This window comes from Rhincodon typus, chromosome 6 (genome assembly GCF_021869965.1).
Source record: "Rhincodon typus isolate 14 chromosome 6, sRhiTyp1.1, whole genome shotgun sequence".
NCBI classification, from domain to species: domain Eukaryota; kingdom Metazoa; phylum Chordata; class Chondrichthyes; order Orectolobiformes; family Rhincodontidae; genus Rhincodon; species Rhincodon typus.
Genome location: NC_063337.1, coordinates 102,116,545 through 102,141,544, shown reverse-complemented (window position 1 = coordinate 102,141,544; position 25,000 = coordinate 102,116,545). Strand labels below are relative to the sequence as shown.

Below are 25,000 nucleotides of genomic sequence, written 5' to 3'. Positions count from 1 at the left end.
CTGACATTCTCAGCGTGATCCTACCAGATTTAGCTTTGTGAGAAAGATGGGGCTAAACTGTGCCAAACTGAACTGGCGAGCAAAGACAAAGGAAGAACTGTAGATGCTGGAAATCAGAAATTGCTAGGGAAACTCAACAGACTAGGCAGCATCTGTGGAGTGAGAGAGAGCAGAGTTAATGTTTCGGGTCCAGTGACCCTTCTTCAATACTGGTTTTAGCTAGGAACAGGCACAGATACCAACCTTTTCCTAGCCAAAATCAGTTCTGAATAAGAGCCACTGCACCTGAAATGTTAACTCTGGTTTCTCTCAACAGACGCTGCCAGACCCACTGAGCGTTTCCAGCTATTTCTGGTTCTTTTTTGAACCGTTGAGCAAATCCCTATTATCAACACTTACTGCTGCGGTCATGATCTAAAATGTTTTTGACAACTGCTTACATTTTTGGTGAGTCATGAAGTTACAAAGCTAAGCCAGCCCCATTAAGAATTGAGCATAACTTATCAGCAGCAACTGTTGGCAAACTCCTCAATCAAGGATTAGGTTTGTTGTTTCCACTCATACACAGAAAAAAAAATGTCAGGGGAAAAAAAATGGGGGTCATATTCTCGCCTGAAACAATCCACGTGAGCAGCATTTTAAAAAAAGTTCCAATAAAATCTCTTTTCTTCTCCAGCTCTCAAAATTCCTTTTCTGTGAATGTACTGAACTGAACTGAACTCAAAGTGCAAGTAATCTTCATTAAATCAAAGGAAAAAAGTGTAGGAGCATCGATGTCCTTTATGAGGCTTGTGAACAACCACTTAATGAAGGGACCTTATAAAATCCTGAGGGGCATAGATAAGGTGAATAGCAAGAATCTTTTCCCTCCGGTGAGGTGAGTACAAAACTAGGGGCATATTTTTAAGGTGAGAGGAGAAAGATTTAAAAGAGACACGAGGGACAACTTTATTTTTAACATTGAAAGTAGTTCACGTGTGGAATGAACTGTCAGAGAAAGTGATGGATGCAGGTACAGTAACAATGTTTAAAAGACATTTTGACAAGTATATGAACAGAAATGGTTTGGAGGGATATAGGCCAAATGCAGGCAAGTGGGACTAGTTTAGTTTGGGAATGCGGTCAGCACGGACTTAGTTGAACCAGGGTCTGTTTCTGTGCAGAATGACTGACTCATCCTAGTGTAGAAGCAACATGTGAACACAGTACATATATTGCAAATAATCCTTCTGTGAATTTTATTGTTCAGCTGTTCAATTCTAAAATATTGCAGGTTTCTGAAGCAGGAATCAAAGGTAATGATTCATATCAATGACATTCAATAAGGAGGCAATGTAGATGGCAGAAGAAACATCCTAATCCATTCCACAAGCTTACAAGTTGTTTCATTTCTGTGTCTACAATCAGTTAACAGGAGACTGTAATCTTCCATTACCACTTCTTACTCTGGAAAAAAATCAGAAGCCATCTCAACTTTGTAGAGGCATGGTTCAACACAACTGGATACTTCAGATTCTGGCACCAACAGCATGTATTTGTTTTCAATCAGATGTACATGAGATGAGGCAGTAAGGTATATCCAACTTAACACAAAAAAAAATTCAACTGTTATTGGTTTATAATGACAGTTAATTTTTTTTTCAAATTAGTGTATATGCAGCTAGGTATTGCATCTCTGAATGAATAAATAATCCATTATTGAGCCAAAGCCAGACTGACTGTTTGTACAGCAGTAGTCCTGACCACCCTGGTCCATATTCAGGATTTGCACTATCTACCAGAATCATGTCAAGGAGCTCAAATATTTTCACTTTCAAGGTGTCTTCAGAAAGTTTGAAAGATCAGATGGCAGGAAAATATGCTGTGCCAAAAACCTGAGCTGGCATATCACCTGAATGTCTGACACTCAACTTGGCAAAGTGAACCTTCCATGGAGAGGATGGGTCTGGGTTGCATTCCCATGACAGTCAGAAGAAGCAAGTCAAGTACACCCTGAAGGCAAAACTCAGTAGTTCTGATATCGACTCAAGTCCTGGGAATAGCTTGTCCACTTAGAACAACCCTGTTTTCAATAAATGCTACTTCCTTCGAAAGCAAACACATATGACAGCAAACAGAAAGAACACTAGGTGAGCAGAACCTTAGTCAGAAACATGTCGGCAAAACCTCATCTTCTTTGTAGCAAAAGCTTCCAGGTGCAGTCATCTGTGCCTCAAAAGGATGAGCAAAAAAATGCTAAACTGAGTAGCAAAGCGCACGCGCACACACACTCACAGGACAAGGCCAGTCACTGTTATGGACCAGGTCAAACCCCCTTCAAACATTGCAAGGAGATAGCCTAACTTTTCTTATTTAAAGGCAAGGGTAAGTTTCCAGATTGGTTACACTACTTGGCTTTAAGCAAAACACACTTTATTTTTACCCTACAGTTAAGACACAAATAAAAGAAAATAATTAGTATAACTTTAACTCTACTAGAAAACTTAACAGAATTATAGATTATTTAACTACTAAACAGCAATAGTTTCAATGTAATAACATCCCACAAACATACCCTTGGCAAAGGCAAATTCAGTAAAATGGATTATCTCACGTGCAATATTTCTCCAGTCCAAGAGGAAAAGAACACCAAGAGAAACCCCTGGTAGACAGAGGTAGGTATGGCAGCTTCCATAACCAACTTCAAAACCCCAACAACTGCTGGAAGCTAAATTAAAACCCTGGTTCTGTGGGAGCCTGACTCCATCCACTCATGCTGCTTCTATTGTTCCAGCTTCTTAAAAAAAATTACCAAAAGGCCTCACAAGCTGTTTACTTTATTGGCTTGGAAGCTATAGCTCAGTACCTATGGCTTAAAACCTCTCTTCAAAAATACAAGGACAAAATACACCTTTTAAAGCCATAGTAGTGTTATATCACTCCACTATGCCTGTGCTGGCTCTCAAATGTTACCAATTGAATGTAATGCCTTGTTTTGTCACCACAGCCATAAACGGATGGAGTCAAGCTCCCATAGAACCAGGATCTTTAGTTTTAGCTTTCTGCAATTGCTGAAGTCTTGAAGCTGGACGTGGAAGCTCTTATTCCTCTCTCTGTTACAGCTAAAAGCTGGGGTTCTCTTCCTGCTGCTAGAATTGCATGAGAGACAATCTATTTTACTGCATTTGCCTTTGCCAAGCATTTGCGTATGGGATGTTACTGTATTGGAACAGGTAATTAGTAGTAGTTAATATGTACATATTATTTTGTTCAGCATTTCAATAGAGTTACAGTTAAGCCATTTCTTTTATTTTTGTCTGTAGTGTAAAAATAAAAAGTGTGTTTTGCTTAAAGTTGAGTAGTTTGGCTAATCCAATTGTATCTGGAATGCAATGCTCTACACTTTCCTTTAAAATAAGAAAAAGTTAAGGTCTAAACTATCTTGTTAATATATTTTGAGGGGGTTTGGTCTGGTCCGTAACAAGAGACTGATGGATGATTTAGTACAGGTGATTCACAAAACTCTGAGGTGGCAAATTAGGCTACGACTAGGAAAATCTGAGCTAACTGTCACTTGCTGCCATCTGCCATGGTGTGTAGTTTTAATAAAATTGAGGAGGTGCTCTGCTATAGAGTCAATAAATAGGTCTTATTCCTCTGCAGGGCTCCCAGCATCAAGACATGGGAATAAGTGGGTCAGGCAGAAACAAGGGGCAGCTGTGCAAGCAACTTTGTGACTGGTACCATAAAACACACTTATTCAATTCACTGTGGCTATATTATGAATAGATATGTTTATAATCATGCAATGTTACTATCTCAAAACCCCTTATTAACTTACAACATTTCTACTAAATCTCCCCTTAAACTTTTTTTTAAAATATAGAATCCCTACAGCATGGAAACAGGCCATTTGGCCCAACTAGTCCACGCCTTCTCTTCTTTAAAGGACAGCTGCAGCTTTTGCAGTGTACTGGTAGAACTGAAGTCCCTCACCCTTGGTACTGGAAAGTTATCTCGACACACATTTAAAATGCCTTAGTATCTTTGCTGAAGTGCGCTGCCCAGATTTGGATATAATACCATAAAGTTGAGATCTAATGAATGATGCACAAATGTTCAGCATAATTGTCTTGCTTTTATATGCTGTGCCTTTATTTATAAAACCAAGAATCCAGCACACTTTTAAACTGCCGTCTTTAAGGGTTCCCAAGCGCATCCCCAGATCTCTATTCCTGCACGCCTTTAAAAATTTTACTATTTAATTTGCATAGAATCTTCATTTTTCCTACTAAAATGCATCCTTCTGCATTAAATTTCATTTCCCAATGTATCTGCCTTTCGCACCTTGTTGACTGCCATTAACTTATTCATCCTCCAAGCAACAAGTGATTTTGTCTCCTATGATGGACTAGGACCTTCCGTTGGATTTTCAGTAATGGGTCAGATCCCTCAGCTCAAACCTGGGCTCTTCTCCCCAGACTGTGTTGGGAACAGTCACCTTACATGTCCATATTACCTGTACTAGAGCACTGGAAAATTTGAGTCGGCTGTACTGACCTTAACTGACAAAGTGATTGACCATTTTCCACACCAGATCCTGCCTCCAGGAAACCAGTTCAAGGAAAGAATGGTGCATGATGGGTAGTTACTTGACTTCTCTCTCTCTGTCTCTCTCTCCGCTTTTGTGAACGGGGGATAACTTTTGCAACTCTAGTCCCTGTTCCACTCCCATACTGAAGCACGACTGAGTGATTCTGACCAGAAGTCTCCATCATGTCCAAACCTATCCCTCTCAGAAACCTATGATGCATCTAATCTGGACTGGATGACATTTGTATTTCAAGCACTGCTAACCACAAGTCTTTTAAAAAAAAAACCATGCCCAACTTTTGGGCTCCCATCTCCATGACTAAAAAAGCACAAACAACTTCAGCAATATCCTTAACCTCAACAAGTCTTCCTTTCAGTACCTTAATCAGACTAGCCGGTTCTTTGACTATCCTTTTACCCTTTATTATGTTAAGATTCTTCTTATTAGCTACTAATCTTCTCACACATTCTCTTGGCTCATTTCCTTTCTGCGTTCTCCTTTGTACTGTGAAATTAGTTTCATTTTGTAGCATCTTACTAACCTGACGTTGATCACGAGCTTCCTGTTCCTGTTGCACTTAAATCTCAATTCCTGCGGCTCCACAATGGGGTGCTCGTTTTGGTCGCCTTTCCTTTCTCTCCAGGGGAATAATTTTGAGGAACTGAAATTTATGGAGGGTGAAGCTAAGCATGGAAACACAATTACATCTGAAAGTGACAAAGACATTGATGAAGGTGCCAACAGCAAGCAGATGGGTTAGGGAAGGTGAGGGGGACACAGGTGAGGTTTTAGACTGTCGAAACATCTTCATGATGGAGAGGAATGAGAGGTCAGAAGCTTAGCTCAAGGTAACCTAGGTATGTTAATTGGCAGCAGCTGAGAAGGGGATGGAATCAGGAGAGCGGGTGGTGGGGGGTAAGTGGGCAGTCCAATGGGAAGCTGAAGATAAACATGGAGAAGACCAAATGTTAAGTGTAGGTAACAGCAGCTGGATGCCTGATAGACAATCAGGTTGACAGCACAGGGGAGGATGCTCTGGAAGATGCCAGTGTAACTATGCAGGTTGGTGCCATGTCTTCATCTGTTGCAGATGAGGAATGGAGGTGGATCGACAATTGATCCATGAGGCATTCTAGGTAGGGGCTCTCATCCCCAGGCCTGTGAAATAGTTTGAAAGGGTTTGCTGAAAAGAACCAACTAAATGTCAGAGGAAAAGTTTGAACCCATTTACTTACATTTATCTTCTAGGTAGAAAGTTGTGTCTCTCAGGGTTAATTTGTCCACTTTTTTTTTCCCTTTATTCATTCACAGGATGAGGGCAGCGCTGGCTAGGCAGCATTTATTGCCCATCCCTAATTGCCCAGAGGGCAGTTAAGAGTCAAACACATTGCTGTGGGTCTGGAGTCACATATAGACCAGACCAGGTAAGGATAGCAGTTTCCTTCCCTAAAGGACGTCAGTGAACCAGATGGGTTTTTCCCGACAATTGACAATGGATTCACAGTCATCATTAGACTCTTAATTCCAGATATTTACTGAATTCAAATGTCACCATCTGCCGTGGCAGGATTTGAACCCAGGTTCCCAGAACATTATCTGGGTCTCTGGAATAACAGTCCAGCGATAATATCACTAGGCCAGTGCCTCCCGCCCCCCACTTAGGTGAACTTGTTGTCTGGCTTTATACACCATTCCCTTTAAATTCCTTTATCCCCAGGAATCCTAAAATATCAGGTTTTTCTTCCAAAACCAACCTATTGCATTTTAATCTCTCCCATAAACAGCCAGCTGCCTAGCTCTTAGGCTTTACAGTTTCCTCCCTACATTTCTCCAACTTTTCTTTCTACCTTCTTCCTTGAACACACTTATTGAAGTCATATCTTTGACCAAACAAACGTGCATCTGCCCTAATGTCTGAAGTGATAAAATCAAGTTTTGTTTGATAACACTTCATAAAAAAAAAACTTTAGTACGCTCTTCTATATTTAAGTTACTATATAAATGCACGTTCTTGTTAGTGCATTTCAGAATACGATACCCGAAGATTTTTACCATTAGCAGTGTCCTTAGATGGACTGTCCACTTTTCAACAATTATTCCAGTTTGTAATTTATAATTTTATTTATGCTAATGACTATCCAATTCATACACAGGGACAACAGAGTCTCAGCCAGACTAGAAACTAAAAAAAAAACACTAGAAACAATAAAGTGACATATATTCAGGCATAGAACTTTCCAAGATTTCTAGTTTAAACAAAGTAAAATTAAATAAGCGTGTACATGACATTTCTTGTGGAATCAAGTTGGCTTCAAACAGTCATACTACCAAAGGAATGACTGTTTGGAGTAATCAATCCTCCCTTATTCACTTTATGTTTAAAAAATGCAACCGATTATGGAGGTTAACAGAACAGCAGTTAACAGAAACCCACTTACAGCTGGTACTTCCTACAAATCTACCAGATAACTCACAGATGTTTGAACCATAAGTTGTTTACTATCAAAACAACAAAAGCAAATTACAAACCCACATTGGACTTATCAACAAGATGCAAATGTGTATTTCTTCCTGCCCCCAACCCCAATTAAGTGATTAAAGGAGAACTGAGGTGCTTTCAGAGCAAATTTTAGTGCAGCTACCATTTTGCTGTTGCTCGATTCAAAGCTCAACTCTTAAACAACTTTACTGTGAGTTTCTTGCCTGTACTGATACAACCTTAGCTTAATAGTCAAGAGATGCTTCTTATACTGCTAGGTTCTAAAAATACAAAGAAACAGGACAGTTCCATTTAAAAGCCACAAGTCAGAGTATTGGATCATGCAGCAGTGTTCAAAACAACTTTTGTTGAAGAGTATTATGATGAGGTGAGAAGGCGTACACTGGCTATCCTCTGTTCTAATAAATATAGGAGGTTGAACAAAAGTTCAAGTCATTTTTGCATGAGGCTATACCCTCTCCGAATTAAGTAGTTTAAATAAATAGTTAACTATTTCTGTTATGAGCAATTAGGAATCAAACATCAATACTTCCTGAGTCAAAGAAGTGGCAAATGAGAAAAAATAAACAGAAGCAATGTCAAGCATGTAACCTTCATACAGTAATTTGGACCTTACAACACACAGACTCACACTCTCTCTCACTGTCACTCACACACACACACACACACACACACACCTACTAAGCTAAAGAGGAATGGGTGACCAAACTAATTCAGACTTTTTTTCTGTTGTGGAGCTATTTTTTTGTTGTGGCATTCGGTTTTAACTTGTGCTGGAGGCTGTTTGGCCGGTTTTGTGGATGCAGTCAGTTGTAGCAAACGTCGCAGTTATTGAAAGTGCTCAGTTCCTCGATAACTTTTCTCTGTAGTTGTTTCCGTAGGACCAGGTGTCAGATTTTTTGAGAGAGAAACCATTGGAGACAGCAGCTTCCCTTCAAATATCTGCCCAAAATGCTCTTGGAACGTCCACTAAAATACTGGTCCCAGGGTACTTTTCCAAGAGGATTTTTTGTTGGCAACCTCAACCTCATTAATAATACTCTGCATTTGTTAATATCTTTTTGAGACAATGATAGGTTTCAATAGGTGAAAACCTGGTTGTTGACACACAAGGTTGACAATCCAGTTTTACAAAGAATTTTGACAGAATTTCAACGTTAACTGAAAATGACAAAAGCTGGATATCACAGCGGGTCAGACAGCAAAGTAATGTTTCAGATCTGGAGGACTCTTTATCAGAGCTGGGGCAAGCCTGAGTCATTGGCAGTCTATGAGAAAACAAACATGGCTGTGGAAGCAAGTTTTGGCAAGTACCAGCAGTGAAACGAAAAGCAACGAAGACGTACATGGTGAAAGAGATGACCAGAATTCCTGTCGTAGGGAAGACCAAAACTTCTTCAGGGTAGGCCATCCTCGAAGAGACATGGCAGTCACTTAAACACAACGTAGGAGCAGATTACTGCAGACGTCGGAATCTGTACTGAAAACAAATGCTGGCAATCACAATGGGCCAGACAACATCCATGGGGAGAGAGCGAGAGCGAGAAAGCTAATGTTTTGAGTCTAGGTGACTCTTCATGTTAACATTTGATATAGACAGGATGGTAGTGACAGGTTTGAAGTCTCCTCTTTTTACAACAAGTTGGGCTTGTTCCAGCAGTCCCTATAGTCAAGAAGTCTTGTCCTATCTGGTGACAGTTGAAGGTCTTATGAGCTATATATCCCAAAGATGAACTTTATTGTCCAGGTAATTACCCTTTAGACAAGCTTTTCTCAATATGGTAGTTAGACCCTGCCACTAGACACTTATTGCTGTATTCCTGAGAGTTTGGCTACTTTCAGGTCAGGTGACTTCGATGACCATTTTAAAGCGTTCCAGCTCTTTTTCTTTTAAACCGGTTTTTCTCTCAAAGTCCCAGTGAAAAGATTTACTGATTCAGATCATCCACAGCCTAATCGAATGGTGGAACAGGCTTAAAGGGACAAATGGCTCCTGCTCCTAAATCCAATGTTCTGACGTAACTTAGATGAGGACTCGTTGGGATGGGTTCAATGACTGAACTAGGGTCCAGAATGAGTCACCAGTTTAATTGGATTAATCCGATGAATAAAGCACGGAATGACTGAAGTTTGACAGAAATGACGCGCATTTATATAATGCCTTTAATACTGAAACCGAAATATCACAAAGCACTGCAGGGAGATGCAGAGGGGAAAAAAATGAGACTGAGCCAAACTTTGACTGACACAGCAAATTTTGTTTTACCTGGCACCTTACCCACCTGCACTCCTGATAACTTGGCAAAAATTATGTCCCGCAAATACCATGATGTCCGAGTATTTATGCTCTAACTAAAATGTTTACCCCCTGCATTGCATTTCTACTACTGACTGTGTGTTTTTGCACTGATTTTAGGAGATATGTTAATGTTTTGGCATACATTTTTTGAGGGATGTTGATATCTCAAAGCTTTCCTTGGCCAGGGTTTACTGCGGTTATGCGTGCCTCTTAATTATCCAGATTATTTGATGAACTGGCATGCTCCTGGTCCCATAGGTGCTGGTTAATATAACGTTTGCTGTATTAGGACGGGTCAATATGGCAGATTTTGAAAGAAGAGGTCAGTGGAGATGTTCCACCAGGGAACTAAAAACCAAACATTCATCAAGCGTTGTTCTTCTAGATCTTAAGAGGATTTTCAGATCTATGGAACTTAGAGAAAATATTGAAGGTTACTGGTCCAGCTACAGGTGGCATCTTTGAGGTGATTAAATCCAGAGAATTAGACAAAAGAAAAGCAAATGAACTCCAGTGTAAATTTTATAGAACAGCTGGTACTGGATCATTAAATATACCAAATGCCAACAACCTTGAACATCACTCCCTAAAAGGTTTATATTGACCACAGACATGATTGATTGTTAAAGCAGTAAACTATGATTTGATAAAACCAAATGTTGGCAAAAGTTAAAATTCCTTCAATATTTAATTGATTTGCATTCATTCACTTGAATGGATTCTACAACGATAAGAGTCTCAATACTGGTAATTTTACTCACTACTTCTATGAAGGGGTTTCAACCTTCCTCCTTTATTATTTAGAATAAACTCACATCGCTTGCTAAAAAAAAAATCAGCGAGAGGATTTAGCCAAGGTGTATTGCAACGTTTTTTTGTGCAAGGTTGTATTATCCCTCACAACCAGGGTACGCATGTTGCAATCTTCCTAATCAAAGATGATGGTCATTGTTGTCCCAGAGGGAACATTCACAGAAAAACCTAGAAGACAGGAGCAGAAGTAGGCCATTCGACCCCTCCAGTGTGTCCCATCATTCAATCTGATCATGGTTGATCATTGACCTCAATATTCTAATCCCACCTCCCCCCTCCATGTCCCTTGATCCTTTTGGCTGCAAGAGCTCTCTCTACCTCCTTCTGAAAAACACATTAAAGCTTCAGCCTCAACCACTTTCTGTGGTAGTAAATTCTACAAGCTCATCATTCTTTGGTGGAAGTAATTTCTCCACATCTCAATCCTAACAGGTTTACCCGTTCAGCTATGTTCCTAGTTCTGGACTCCCCTACCATCAGGAACATCCTTCCTGCATCTAACCTGCTGAGTCCTTTTAGAATTTTGTATGTTTCTAAAAGAAACCAACACCACCTCCCTTCATTATTCAAAACGCCAGTGAATACAATCCTAACTGACTCAATCTCATTCCCAGAAATCAATTTGGTAAACCTTCCTGCACTCCCTGTACAGAAAGAACAATCTTCCTCAGATAGGGAGACCAAAACTGCACTCAATATTCTAGGTGTGGCCTCACTGATGCTCTGTATAATTCCAGCAAGACATTGTTACTATCTACTTATCACAAGGGACCGGCTCGTGAAGACTTACATGGACGTTAAGTTATGAGGGAAAGATGGGTCGAAGGAAACCCTAGTTAGACATAACACTAAATAATTAACAGTGCAGCAACACATTAAAAGTCTTCAGCTGCCAAAGTTTTTGAAACCTCTTTATGAAGTAAAGGGGAGGAATCAGTCAAAACCAACAGTATTTTTCTCCCCCACAAGCTGCCACAGTTCTTATGAGATAATGGCAGAAAATTCTAGAAATACACAGATCAGGCAGAAAGAAATACAGTTAACACTTGAACTCTTAGTCAGGGCTGGGTGCTGTCAGAATTGAAACTGTTTCTAAGCCAGTCAGGGAAAAGGCGACAGGGAACAAAAAGAACAAAAGGTATAAGAAAATAGAGCGTCTGACAAAGTTAAACAACTTTACAAAAGACGCCCCAAAACTTCAAGTGACAAAACAGCTCAAGGAGCATTATGAAACAAAATAGGAGACCAAGCCACGTCAGCAGATTTAAAATTATCAGAAGCTTGATCAGAGATACATTTTAAAGAGTATACTAAAGGAGAATAATGGAGAGGTTATAGGGAAGGAATTCCGGAAATTGTGAATGCACAAGACCCCAGAATTTAAAGGGCACAGGTCTCTCAGAGTTGTGGTGCTGGAGGGAGGAATTTACAGGAAGGAAAGGGGAAACCATGGAGGTATTTGAAAATGAGGATGCTCGACTATAGGTCCATGTAAGTCAATGAGCGTAGCGATGAATGGAACTTTATGAAAGATAGAGACAGAGGTTTGGATGACCTCCTCAAGTTTGTGGAAGGTGAAATGTGGGAGACCAGCCAGGAATGCACTGGAACAGAGGCAGCAAAGGCATGGATGAGGGATACAGCACAAATGAGCTAGGACAGGGCAAAACGTAGCAATGTCACAAGGATGGAAATAGTAATGACATGAATGTGCAGTCAGAAACTTAGCTCAGTGTCAAATAACACACACAGCATTGGAAACAGTCTGGTTTAGGCTCCCACTGCTGTCAGGGGGAGGAGTGTAGTCAGAAGCTAGGAAATAGATTGATCAAAACAATGGCTTTGGACTTCCCAAAAGTTAATTCAGAAAATTTCTGCTCGCTGAACAGTGGATAAGCTGTCCAATAATTTCTGAACAGTGGAGGAGTCGAGAGGTGGTGCTAAGGCAAAGTTAGGAGTTGTCAGCATATCTGTGGAAACTAAATGTGTTTTTGGATAATGTCACCAAGGGGTAATGTGCAGGTGAGAATTAGGAGGGAGCTAAGACTGGAGTGTTGGGTAACGCTAAGGAGGTAACGGTGTGGGAGCAAGAGGAGATGACAATACGAGTCATACACTGTCTATAATTATGTAAAAAAACAGAACCAGCTGACAGCCGAAATGTCACCAGAAAAGCAATGGTCCTGTGGTCAAAGGGCATAGACAAGTCAAGAAAGGTCAGGCATGGCAGCATGCCCTTGTTACAGTCACCTTGCATGTTATTTGTTATTGTGCTATTTTGGTTTTTGGTCATTTTGGAAATGACAAGACTGAAAATATGATCCTTTTCTTCCCCAGGACAGCCAAATAACTGTAGAGTCTTTAATGGATAGCAGAAGGGACCATGTCCACATACAGGCCTCAAACACAGAACGAGTAGTAGATTTGTTAGACAAAGGGACAGATTTCATGCCTATACCAGCTTAAATCGGGTCCTTACGGACTAAAACCTATTTCTTGGAACAACAAAGCAGGAAAGGTCTAAATCCAATGCCCTGCTGGATGGGGGAGAAGTCTTTGGATGATGTTGCAGTCTTGTAACTCCGTTATCACTGGTACATTGTCACTGGTCCAACTGTAAGCACAAGAGTAGAACTGATTATAAGTACGGCAACAATTTGAGGACTCTTTGCATCTAACTGGCTCAAGCTGGTGGCCAGAAACTGCATCACTTGGGTAGCTATTTTCAAATCTAAAACTATGAATAAAAGCAACTTTACAGTGGGCAAAAAGGGCACATTTTAATTACAAATAAACAAATTGTTTCTCCAGTGCATTCTACATCCTGTCACCCTTCCCCTAGCCTACTTTGGTGGTTTGCCTGGATGAAACTGCTTTCTTTTCTAACAATCCAACAAACGTTCTCCTAAAGAAACCACTGAAGAGTCCATTAAAATGTTGGGAGATCTTATCCCTCAGAAAATAGCACCTCTGCAGTTGTGTTTTTGCGACTCAAAACTGTGGGGAGGGGCTAAGTTCATTGGATATTCAAGAACACCAATGACTAAAACCTTGTGCACAGTGACAAAAATTAATGCTGGCCTTTATCTCAAGACAGCAGAAATATAAAAAGGAGGAAGTCTTGGTCAAGCCTCATCTGGACTGTTGCATTTAGCTCGAAGCATGGGCCCTCAGGAAGTTTATCTTATCCCTGAAGGCTATTAACTAGAATTACACCATGACTTGAAGGGTTAATGAATGGGAACATGTACATAAAATTGCTTTGCTTTGCTTTCCTTTGACTTTGGAAGTTGATGGTGACCTAATGTGTTTAAAATGATACTATGATTCTATGCAGTAGACACAAATGTACTATTTACTCTGATGGTAAATTCAAGCCAAAAGGAGAGACAATGTCAAAATTAGTCCAAAAGCCATTCCAGGAAATGAAATAAGGCAGTACATTTTCACAAAGAGGGTTGTTGAAATTCTCTCCTCTAACAGGGTTGTTGAAGCTCATACAACTGGAGTTGATATAAGAATGAGGTTGAAATATTGGTGTTAGGTAGAGTCTCAAGGTTCCACGCTGGGACAAGGGTTAAATGGAGTTGGTATAAGAATGAATGAAAGAACGAACAAGCAGGTGAAGGCCATATGGCTCCTTGAATCTACTCCACCATTCAACAAGATCATGGCTGAACTTATACTTCAACTTCGACTTTTCTCCCAGATCATCATTTTCCTCAATTCCCTTCCTTTAACCCCTTGCACATGTTCAACTTTTAAGGATCCACAGCTCTTAGAAGCCAAAAATTCCTAAGTTTCTTTTTCCACAACCGTGTCCTAATGGCCCACTCCATAATGAAACAATGACCTCAGTTCTAGTTTCTCCAGCCAGGCGAAACTAGGCCTCTGCTCTGTTAAGTCCCCTCAATTTTTTTTTTTTTTTTCAATAGGAACACCTCTCATCATTCTCAACTCCATAGTTAAGGCCTAATTTATTCAACCTCTCATCCAGAAACCATCTCACAAACCTTCAATTCACTGCCTCCACATCAAGTGCAGCTCAAAGTACAATTGCCACAGCTCACTTAGTTTTGTTCTCGAAAGTTAATACATTTCTTCAAACAGATACAAACATTTTCCTCACAACTAAAAGTAGACTAACTGGCTTGGAGTTTTCTTGCATTCTCTTTTTAAGAATGAGTGTTACACTCACTACCTGCTCAATTACTGAGTATGTTTCAGAATCTTGCAATTATTGAAGGTTACGATCAGTATGTGCGTTATCTCTGCAGCATTTTCTCTGATGTAGGCCTTCAGTACCAAGGGATTTTTTTCAACTTGTTCGTCCCATTGATTGTTCTAGTACTTGTCCATTATTTAATATTAATTAAGCACATTTCTCTCATTGGATACTTGGTTCTCCTCTGTTGTTGGAATTTTTTTCTATGATCTATGATTGAAAGAGACTCAAAATTTCATACCTATGTCATATACTTACTGCCCATCAGAATTTACCTCAACTTTTGGGATACTGTTTACTTTCACTGCTCTGCAGAGTCATACAGCACGGAAACAGGCCCTTCGGTCCAATCAGTCCATGCTGACCATAATCCCAAACTAAACTAGTCCTACCTGTCTGCTCTTGGCCCATATCACTCCAAACCTTTCTTACTCAGGTACTTGCCTAAATGTCTTTTAATGTTGTAATTGTACCCACATCCACTACTTCCTCTGGAAGTTCATTCCACACATTAATCACATTCTGTGTTAAAAGAAAATGCCCCTCATGTCCTTTTGAAATCTTCCCCCACTCACCTTAAAAAATATGCCCCTAGTCTTGAAATCCCCCACCCTAGGGAAAGGCACCTGCCATTCACTTTATCTATGCCCCTCATGATTTTGTAAACCTCTATAAAAGGTCAAGCCTCAAACTCCTACACTCCAGTGAAAGATGTCCCAGCCTATCCCTATAACTCAAACCCTCCATTCCTGACAACATCCTGGTAAGTCTCTTCTGAACCCTCTCCGGTTTAATAATATCCTTCCTCATAACACAATTTTACACAAATGAAGAAGCTTCCCACTTTTTTTTTAAAGTTTACTTGTTAATTTGATCTCATACTCTATTAGATTGATATTAAACTTTCTATCCATATTTTGGCAATCCTTTAAAAACCTCATCTTCAGGCTCAGTACTCATCTTGACAACATAATAATCCTTTTTTTAACCTCGTACTGTCTTTTAGTTAGTCACTGACGGATGGATCACTTTTCCCGGGGATTCTTTTTCCATGCCGGAACATAATCTACATTTGTTGAGAATACTGAAATGCATGTTTAAAATGTTCTCGAGACCAAGATCAGCAATGATTTGATTGAATGGCAGGTCAATTTTGCAGGTCTGAATGGCCTATTGCTGTTTCTGCATTAGAATTTTGTTTACTTCTTTAAAAAGAAAAGACAAATTGTGAAGAAATATTGCCTTCTAAATGCTTGTTCACACTTTACCAACTGAGGCTATCCTGATCATGGTAACAGAACATTCCACCCCACCCAGTCAGACGTTTCTGAGGAATCTACTTAATAAAACAATAATGCGACATGTATCGGAGGATGAATATTTGCTCACTGAGTCATGAATGTCCTGGAAACATGCAGCCATTTCTCAACAATTCTGTTGCAAGTCCTTCAGTTTTGTTCACAGAATAGATTAGCTGTGTTTACACAGTGCCCATAATTCCAGAGGAATTATTTAAAACTGATTGATTTTCAGGTCTCAATTTTAACGGACCATTATTACAATTTTGGGCTTTATGAGCCTGCCAGTAATGAGCAAATATCAGAATGAGCTGTTCTTTGGAAATACTGCCAAAAGCACAACTGAGCAAAATAAGAAGCAAAAATTTCGACCTAAAATTAGCTGCAAGCAAGTTGGGATAACTACACGCTCCCCGAATAGCTATCTGCATGGTTCTAATAAATTGAGCTGCCAAACATGCACCAACCTCCACCCCTCCCCAGCTCTCATTGATCCTTTAGACGTTATAGTTGGTCAAACACAACACTGATTCAGTTGGTTGTAGCAAACAGTACATAGATCAGCGGGTCATAGTCCAGTATTGCACCAACTGCATGCGAAAAACACAATGCCACTGCCATGAATTAAGTTTAATTTAAGATCCGGTATTATTCTATTAGTAGGATCATAGTGAGAAGCAAAAATAAGCTTCCAATCTCACCATTTAAACCTTCGTATTCCCTATCCTCCCTCAGAGGCCACTGTTTCACGGGCCATAAATTTCGCTTCACCAACAATTAAAATCACCCTCTTCAGCTGTTCTGCCAATGTGAGAGTTCCCAATCTCTCAGATTATTCAACCTCCAGTTAAGGTACCAACTGCATATTTGCGCCATTCACTTAGGTAACATCATTGCATAAACCCAAACCTCCTCATGTCTGATGCTGAAGCCCTCAGCAATGCCTTTGTTATCGATGCTCTCCAGCCAGCTTTCCATCCCGAAATTCAGCTCATCCAAAGCTCTACTGCCCAGGGCTGATCCTACACCAAGTTCCACTCACCTATCACATCTCTGTCCTGATTGATAACAGCTCCACATCCATCAACCCTACCAATTTTAACCTGTGTTTAAATCCTGTCAAGGCTTTGCCTTGTCATTTCAGCCAATTATCAGAAACTGAACCGGAACAGCCATATAAATAGTTTGGCTACAGAGGCTACGAATTCTAGGTGGTAAGTAACTCACCTCCTATCTTCCCAGTGCCTGCACCCCCATCTACCAGGCACAAGGCAGGTGTGGTAAAATACTCTAGATGGGGTGCAGCTCCAATGGCACTCAAGAAGCTTGATACCATCCAGGACAAAGCATGGCATTTGATTGGTATCCCATCCACCACATTCACTTCCTGCATTCACCAATTCCCAGTGACAGTGGCGAGTATCAGCCAGAAGATGCATTGCACCATAACCCACTACAAGGAGAGTGATGAAATACTCCCCATTTGCCCAAACACTCAAGAAACTCAATGCAATCCATGACAATGCAGCAGCATAAATCTTCACTCCTTCCATCACTGATGCACAGAGGCAGCAGTGAATTCCAGCTATAAGATACACTGCAGCGATCTTCCAAAAACCCATGACGACTATCTGGAACAACAAAGGTAGGTGTGTAGGAACACTCCAGCTACAAATTCCCTTCCAAACAACACTGTGGGCGTACCTACACTACATGGGCAGCTGTTGTTCTGAAACACACATCGTCAGCACGTAACATTCAAGGAACTCTCTTCTTTACAGCAATGTGGGTGACATTACACCACAAACTGCAGCAATTTAAAAAGGCAACTCACTGCTACCTTCTCCAGGGCAATTAAGGATGGACAATAAATGCCCATGTCATGAATGAATGAATGAAATAAAACCCTGCAGCACATCCCAGCCCACCATTCCCAAATGACCTCTCCTCTAAACTTTGTGTCATTCCCTTTGCCTTATGATTGGAGGTTGCACAGTGCCCCATGTTCCCTCTGAAATTCTCTCTTTAAACTCCTTCCCTCCCCTCTAAGATCCTACTTAAAAGCCATGTCTTTGCCCAAAACTTTGTCAAATATTTTATTAACACCTCCTTCAACTCTGTTGTCTTAAAAAAAGTGCACACTGTGAAAACAACCTGGGACATAATGTTATCTAAATACAAGTTTCTGTTAAATAATCAAAAACATTTATGGACAAATATAAATGGTAATTTCTCATTTCCTGCAAACATCTGAAAGTAATATTTTCATGCTTTTGACCTGCAGTCTGGCTTCATCACTAATGATGACTTGTTTAAATTTGAAATTGAGATCAGTCGTTGAGGTTACCAGCAGGAAGTGGAATTGCTGCTGAACTAACACAACAAATATATCATGGCCCTTTAAAATTACAAAGTTAGTTACTCCTTTAAGTTGATTACCTTTAATATCAACACCACTGATTAGATTTTTAAAAGTTATTAATTACAAATCCAAATTTTAAAACAATATTGATGACATGACTGTGTCTTTAAAAATAAACCTTCCCACAGCAGTGTGCTGAAATTCTGTCAATATCTGAGGCAACAGCAAACTAAGGTGCTTACTTCAAAACATCCGTTCTGCATATTTACAAGGGGTTGACAAAACAAAGCTTGCTTTTGTTGAGTTCAATCTGCTTTCTCAACTCAAAACAAGTCCACATGTGGACGGTAGCACTCTCTGCTTTGATCAACTGCCCGTTATTTTGGCAAACTGCAGCCACCGTACTGCCTGTGCTAAGTTTGGAAACTGTCGTGTTGACATTAGCTCAGTGTACATAAATGGATATGGGCTACCGGAGGAGCTTAACAAGAATGCCAGCACATCATTATCGTTCTTCTCCATTGGGAAGTCAAAAAAAAAATCCCTGACCTCACAACTCAGGTCAACATTTAGAAAAGCATGGTACATTAATGTGAGCAGCTCTTTTATGTTGGTGGTTCAAGAAATAAGAATTCAGCTGTCACCTGAAATGGGTAGGAATTTTATTTTCTTTTTTAAAAAGTCTGCATTTTTGCAGAGAACTTGAGCTCCAATCTGGATTTATGATAATGTGAATTGGTACAGCAAATTCCAGGGGCTTCAGGATTCCCCAAACTGATTTACAACACGTCCTTCTGACGTGTGGTTGTAATGTAGGAAATGGGGGAGCCTCGTTGTACAGAGCAAACGCCCACCAAGAGTAATGCGACCACGACCAGACAACCTGCTTTAGTTATATCAGCCTCAGTTTAACAGTTCATGCAAAGACCTTCACAACTGCAGATATCACTCAATACTACACTGACGTATCAGCTTAGATTTTGTGTTCAAGTCGCTGTAGTGGGAATTGTATACACAGTCTTCTGACTTGCAAGCAAAAGTACAATTAATGAGCCATAGCTACAATTAAAAAAACACCTTAACTTAAAATCCCACTCTCCTTAGAGAGACAACCTGGGCTGGTATGGTCTATTATTAAGACCTTGAGAAAAACCTGGGTAACTCAAACATAGGATAAATATGTAACACACACTTAACATGTAAATCTACCCCCTTCTTATTAATGTCCAACCATGGAGCTTAAAGCTTTAAATCATATAGGCTGATGAAACAATTCAGCATGTAAGAACAAAGCAGGAATAATTAAATAATATTCAGCCCACACTACAGATGATCATTAGACAAACCACATTTGCAGGAATAATTATTAACCACTGAGGGGAATGGAGCCCGCAAATATGGCCTTGGATTTTGCAACAGTGCTGTCCTTACCAACAGCTCACAGACTGAATAAAGATATCTTGTGCATCAAACTCAAGCTAAAATTCACCAGCAAATTTAGCTTCACCTATCATAAATTCTACAGGACTATTTGCTTTCTATGTTTTAAATACTTTCTACCAACATCCCATATGCTTCAACTCATTTCAAAAACAGGAGTGATCAGGTTTTTCCATTTGTTACAATGTGTCTTCAAACCAAACTTATTGCAAGACATCAATTTATTTGTAAAAGTAAAACAAATAACATGCATTTATATAGTTCCTTTAACTTTGTAACATGTCCAAAGACACCTCATACCAAATGAGGAGACAAAAAAACTGCAGATGCTGGAATCCAAGGTAGACAAACAGGAGGCTGGAAGAACACAGTAAACCAGGCAGCACCTGGAGGAAAGGAGCAGTCAATGTTCAGGTATTACCCTTCAGACTGGACATCATACCACATAAACAGCACTCAGGAAAGTATTTAAGGAGCAGCTTAAGGAGGAGAATAACAACGTGCAGGAGGTTTACAGAAATAATTCACAAGCTTAGGCTGAACAAGGCATAAAAGCAGAATGTCAGTAGTATTTGATTCAATTAACATTTGATTTTTCTAGACATGGAACTGGAAGTAAATTAGGTGCAACAAAATCCAACAGTAAAAAAGGTGGAGCAGCAAGCACTGGTATAGGGTAACTGTCCAAAATATCAGGGAGAATGAGTCCTCCTCATGAACGACAATTGCAATGTCTGAAAATAGCACTGAATGGGGGAACCAACAAGTCAAAACTCCTGTTAGCTGAGAGAAGGACGAAATCTGCAAATGTACTGCACTAAAGCTACACTCTTAACCATCACACACCAAGTCCTGCAGACAGAGAAATCAATTTACACTCTCGTCCCTTAACTGAATCCTGCAGTAATATTATACATTAACGCAAACGTGCCACAAATCTCATTTCCCTTTTAATTTCCTGGTCTCAAAATTCCCAACTGGCCTCCCCAAATTCCGTTTCTTCTCCCCCTCTTGAGCACAGCTTCAAACTGCATTTCACCCCCATGCCCACTCTGAGCTCTTACCTGCTTTTATCAACAGATCCAGCTGGTTCCGTCCCTCATAAAGGGCTGTGGCCATTTTACTGCCAGCTCCCCTCTCCCTCCCCCAAAACAAAAACTAACAGGAACGCAGAAATTTTTATTACCAGGCTCCAGATATTTTGTTTTTGCAGTGTACCTCGGTCAAAGTAAAAATTAGGGGAGGGTGGAGAGGAGAGCGAGGGGGAGAGAAACAATCCGGAAATTAACTGCACTCCGAAGCTCTGCAACAAGGAAGGGTAGGGGAAGAGAGGACTGGGCTTTGGCTCGTCCTGAAAGAGAGTATCTAGCCTCAGGAAGAGCAGATCCTCCTGCCTTGCTAGGCTCCTGCTGCAACCTCATTGCTGCATTAAGAAGCCGGACCGTGCGCCTGCAGGAGCCCATATACAGGCTGCAAATAGAGAACACCTCCAGCATTTGCTGCAATGGTCGAAGCCAATGTTTTGCTAGACTTCCTGGATAAAAGGTCGATCCATGTGCAGAAACAGTCGGTACATCGGCACTTCCTGGAGAGGCGGGGTCTGGGAACATTTCCACAGACTGCCAGAGTACCCTGACTTCAAATAAAAGCTTGCCTTTTCCGAGCTGTTGTACATTCCACCTTGGTCATCCCTCAGCGACATTACAATTCGAAAATAAACCAGCCCTGAGTGAATGCTAACCAGGGCTCCACAAGCGCTTGCATTCTCAAGAATGCACAGGCGAAAGCAGCGCTTTCCCCGTCCGCAATATTCCACCATCCCACAGTAATGTTTGTCTGAATGATAGCCGCCCTCACATGACTACCACTATGTCTGGTTGATCTGAGAATTATTTCAAGACGCCGCGACTACATCTTTCATCATTTGAACCGTTTTTTCTCCCCTGCAGAAAGAGATGTTTACTGGAAAAAAATCTCGCCCTTAAACAGTTGTGAAACACTGGACTGAACAACTCGAGATTTATTTTGCTATAAAGTTGATCATATATTATTTAGACAACATCTTTTCCTGACCTTGAGATGTCCCAAGAGTGCCTTTTGGGTTACTTTTGGAGGTCCCATTGTTGTAGTGCAGGCAAACATCAAGCTCAATAGAGCAAAAACTTCACCCAAAGCTGTGGTAGAGACTAGGTAACAAGATGTAGAGCTGGATGAACACAGCAGGCCAAGCAGCATCATAGGAGCAGGAAGGCTGACGTTTCGGGCCTAGACCCTTCTTCAGATAGTTTGTTTTATTGATGCAAAGAGATGTTCAGGTCACCATAGAAACCTATCCAGAATTTCTTTTTGGGTACATTCATATCTAGCTAAAAGGGTAGGCAATGTGTTCCTTTAAAATTTCCTCTGAAAGAATTCTCCTTCAGTGCTGCACTGAAATGTTAGCTTAAATTATGAGCTCAAATTTGATGTGTCTTTCAGGTGAGATGCTAAACTGTGCCTTCCTGCTCTCTAAATTAGATGCAAGATATAGTGTCATAGAGTTGCACAGCATGGAAACAGATGGTCCACTCTTCCATGCTGACCAAATATCCTGAATTAATCTAGTCCCATTTGCCAGCATTTGTCCATATCCCTTTAAACCCTTCCTATTCACATACCCATCCAGATGCCTTTTAAATGTTGGAATTGTACCAGCCTCCACCACTTCCTCTGGCAGCTCATTCCATTCACACACTGCCTTCTGTGTTAAAAAGTTGCCCCTTAGATAAGAACATAAGAATATAAGAACTAGAAGCAGGAGTAGGCCATCCAGCCCCTCGAGCCTGCCCGCCATTTAATAACTGATCTTTTTGAGACTCAGCTCCACTTACCCGCCCACTCACCATAACCCTTAATTCCTTTACTGTTCAAAAATTTATCTAGCCTTGCCTTAAAAACATTCAGCGAGGTAGCTTCAACCACTTCACTGGGCAGGGAATTCCACAGATTCACAACCCTTTGGGTGAAGAAGTTCCTCCTGACCTCAGTGCTACATCTGCTTCCCTTTAGTTTGAGGCGATGCCCTCTAGTCCGAGTTTCACCTGCTAGCGGAAACAACCTCCCTGCCTCCACTTTATCTATTCCCTTCATAATCTTATATGTTTCTATAAGATCTCCCCTCATTCTTCTGAATTCCAATCAGTATAATCCCAGTCTACTCAGTCTCTCCTCATAATCCAACCCTCTCAACTCTGGAATCAACCGAGTGAATCTCGTCTGCATCCCCTCCAGTGCTAGTATATCTCTTCTCAAGTAAGGAGACCAAAACTGCACACAGTACTCCAGGTGTGTCCTCACCAGGACCCTATACAGCTGCAGCATAGCCTCCCTGTTTTTAAACTTCATCCCTCAAGCAATGACAGACAAAATTCCATTTGCCTTTTTAATTACCTGCTGCACCTGCAATCCTACTTTTAGATCCCTTTTAAATCTTTCCCTTCTCACCTTAAACCTAAGCCCTCTAGTTTTGGACTCGCCCATCCTAGAGAAAAGACCTTGTTATTTACCCTATCCATGCCCCTCATGATTTTATAAACCTCTATAAGGTCACCCCTCAACCTCTAACTCTCCAGAGAAAATAGACCCGGCCTATTCAGCCTCTCCCTATAGCTCAAACATTCCAACTCTGGCAACATCCTTGTAAATCTTTTCTGAACCCTTTCAATTTAACAACATCTTTCCTGTAACAAAAACAGAAATTACTCGAGGAACTCAGCAGGTGTGAAAGCAGGATCAGCAGATCTGAAACAAAAACAAAAATTGCTGTGGACTCTCAGCAGATCCAGCTGCACCTGTGTAGAGAAAGCAGAATTAATGTTTTAGGTCCAGTGATCCTTCTTCAGAACTGAAGAAGAGTCACTGGACTGCAAACTTTAACTCTGTTTTCTCCTCACAGATGCTGCTGGATCGCTGAGAGTCCCCAGCAATTCTTGTTGTTGTTTCAGATCTCCAACATCCACAGTTCACTGTTTTATTTGAGCGCAAGATATCCTGTAGTTTCATGGAAACATGAAAAACAGGAGATTTCGCTTCAGTCTCGTGGGCAATTTGTTACTCAACCTACATCATCCAAAAAGTATTTGGCCATTATCTCAACGCTGTTTGCTTAATGAAATTTTGTCACCATGGTCTCTACTATACAACAGCGACTTCACTCAGACTATATTGTTGGTGGTAAGGGGTTTATGGAATCCTAAAGTTGTGAAAAGCATGAGATAAATGAAGGTTCTTTTCTTTCTTTGTTATTTCTTCCCACACTCATTTCTTTTCACCAGATCGCTTTTTCCCATTTTCACTATTAAACTGTTTCATACTCACACCATCAATTTAAACTTAAGACTATAAATATACAAAGAATTAATAATCTTCCTTACTGTGACTCCACAAATCTGATCAGCATACCGCAGCTGCTCCACACTGTTTTGCAGTATGGTATCTGCTCCAAAGATCCTTATTTCCAGCCAATTAAAAATAACAGCACTAACATTAGCCTTCTCATCAAAGTGAAGCCAAGCTTATGAGAAAATATTTTTAACATGGTTATATCATATATTCCAATTCCCAATGAGTCATCTCATTGATATTCAGGGGGAGCAAGGACTTTGTGTATTGTTTATACCTTAGGTATATGTCATCTTCCCATCTGTAACACCAGAAGGTAGAACTGGTAACTTGCACCAAATATTTGTATCAGGGTACAGCAATATAATAAGTTCAATCAGAGGCTGTGAATATTTGGAACGCTTTGTCCCAGGCAGCTGCAAATGGTCAGTGCTTGAGTACATTCAAGACCAATATCAACAGATCCTGCACTAAAACAACCAAGGGATCTGTAAATGGGCAAAGAAAAGTGGAGTTGATGCAGATGATCATCCCTATTGAATTTTATTTCAGTGTTATTGAGTGGCAGAGTAGACTCAAGGGGTTATATGACCCGTTTCTGTTTTTATTTCTTATGTCCTTACGATCTACTTCCAATTCCTTCTTCAACTGACTAAAAAAAACTAGTCACTGTCTCATTTGCAAGTGTTGCTCTACCTGCCATATGTATTTACATTGCAATTGTGACTACACTTCAGACAAGTTTAGATGTGAAATGCTCAGTAAATGATAAGAATCAATATTAAATTTAAGTCAATGTAGCTAATGCTTTTTAGGAAAAGCTTTTGGGATCATTGTCACATCTGCACATTGCCAGAGGAGAGGATTCAGACCGTGAAGATCGGGTAAGGATCTGCACATTTTTCAATGTTTTCATGTTAGGGATGTTCTAAACCAGAGATCAAATTAGCACTTATTAAGTATAACATGGCATAAATGCAGAATAGCTCCTGCAGCTCAGGAATACTGTCTCTCCTTTTGTGCCGGGGGCCTGGGTTCAAGTCCAAGTCCCAGCTGCTTCAGAAGTATGTCATGACATAAAACAAAAACCCTGAAAGAACCGCAGGTACT

The 25,000-nt window shown here is 40.5% G+C and overlaps 1 protein-coding gene across 1 annotated transcript in view; it reads right to left on the bottom strand.

The window, feature by feature from the left end:
• The window catches only part of LOC109924438 (ETS-related transcription factor Elf-1), a 279,416-nt gene extending 258,437 nt beyond the window's left edge, over nucleotides 1-20,979 (bottom strand). The window contains exon 1 of the mRNA XM_048598458.1: nucleotides 20,575-20,979. Within this exon, the coding sequence (XP_048454415.1) occupies nucleotides 20,575-20,629 (55 nt within the window). The 5' untranslated portion in view covers nucleotides 20,630-20,979. The remainder of the gene's footprint in view (nucleotides 1-20,574) is intronic.
• Between the last annotated feature and the right edge of the window lie 4,021 nt (nucleotides 20,980-25,000).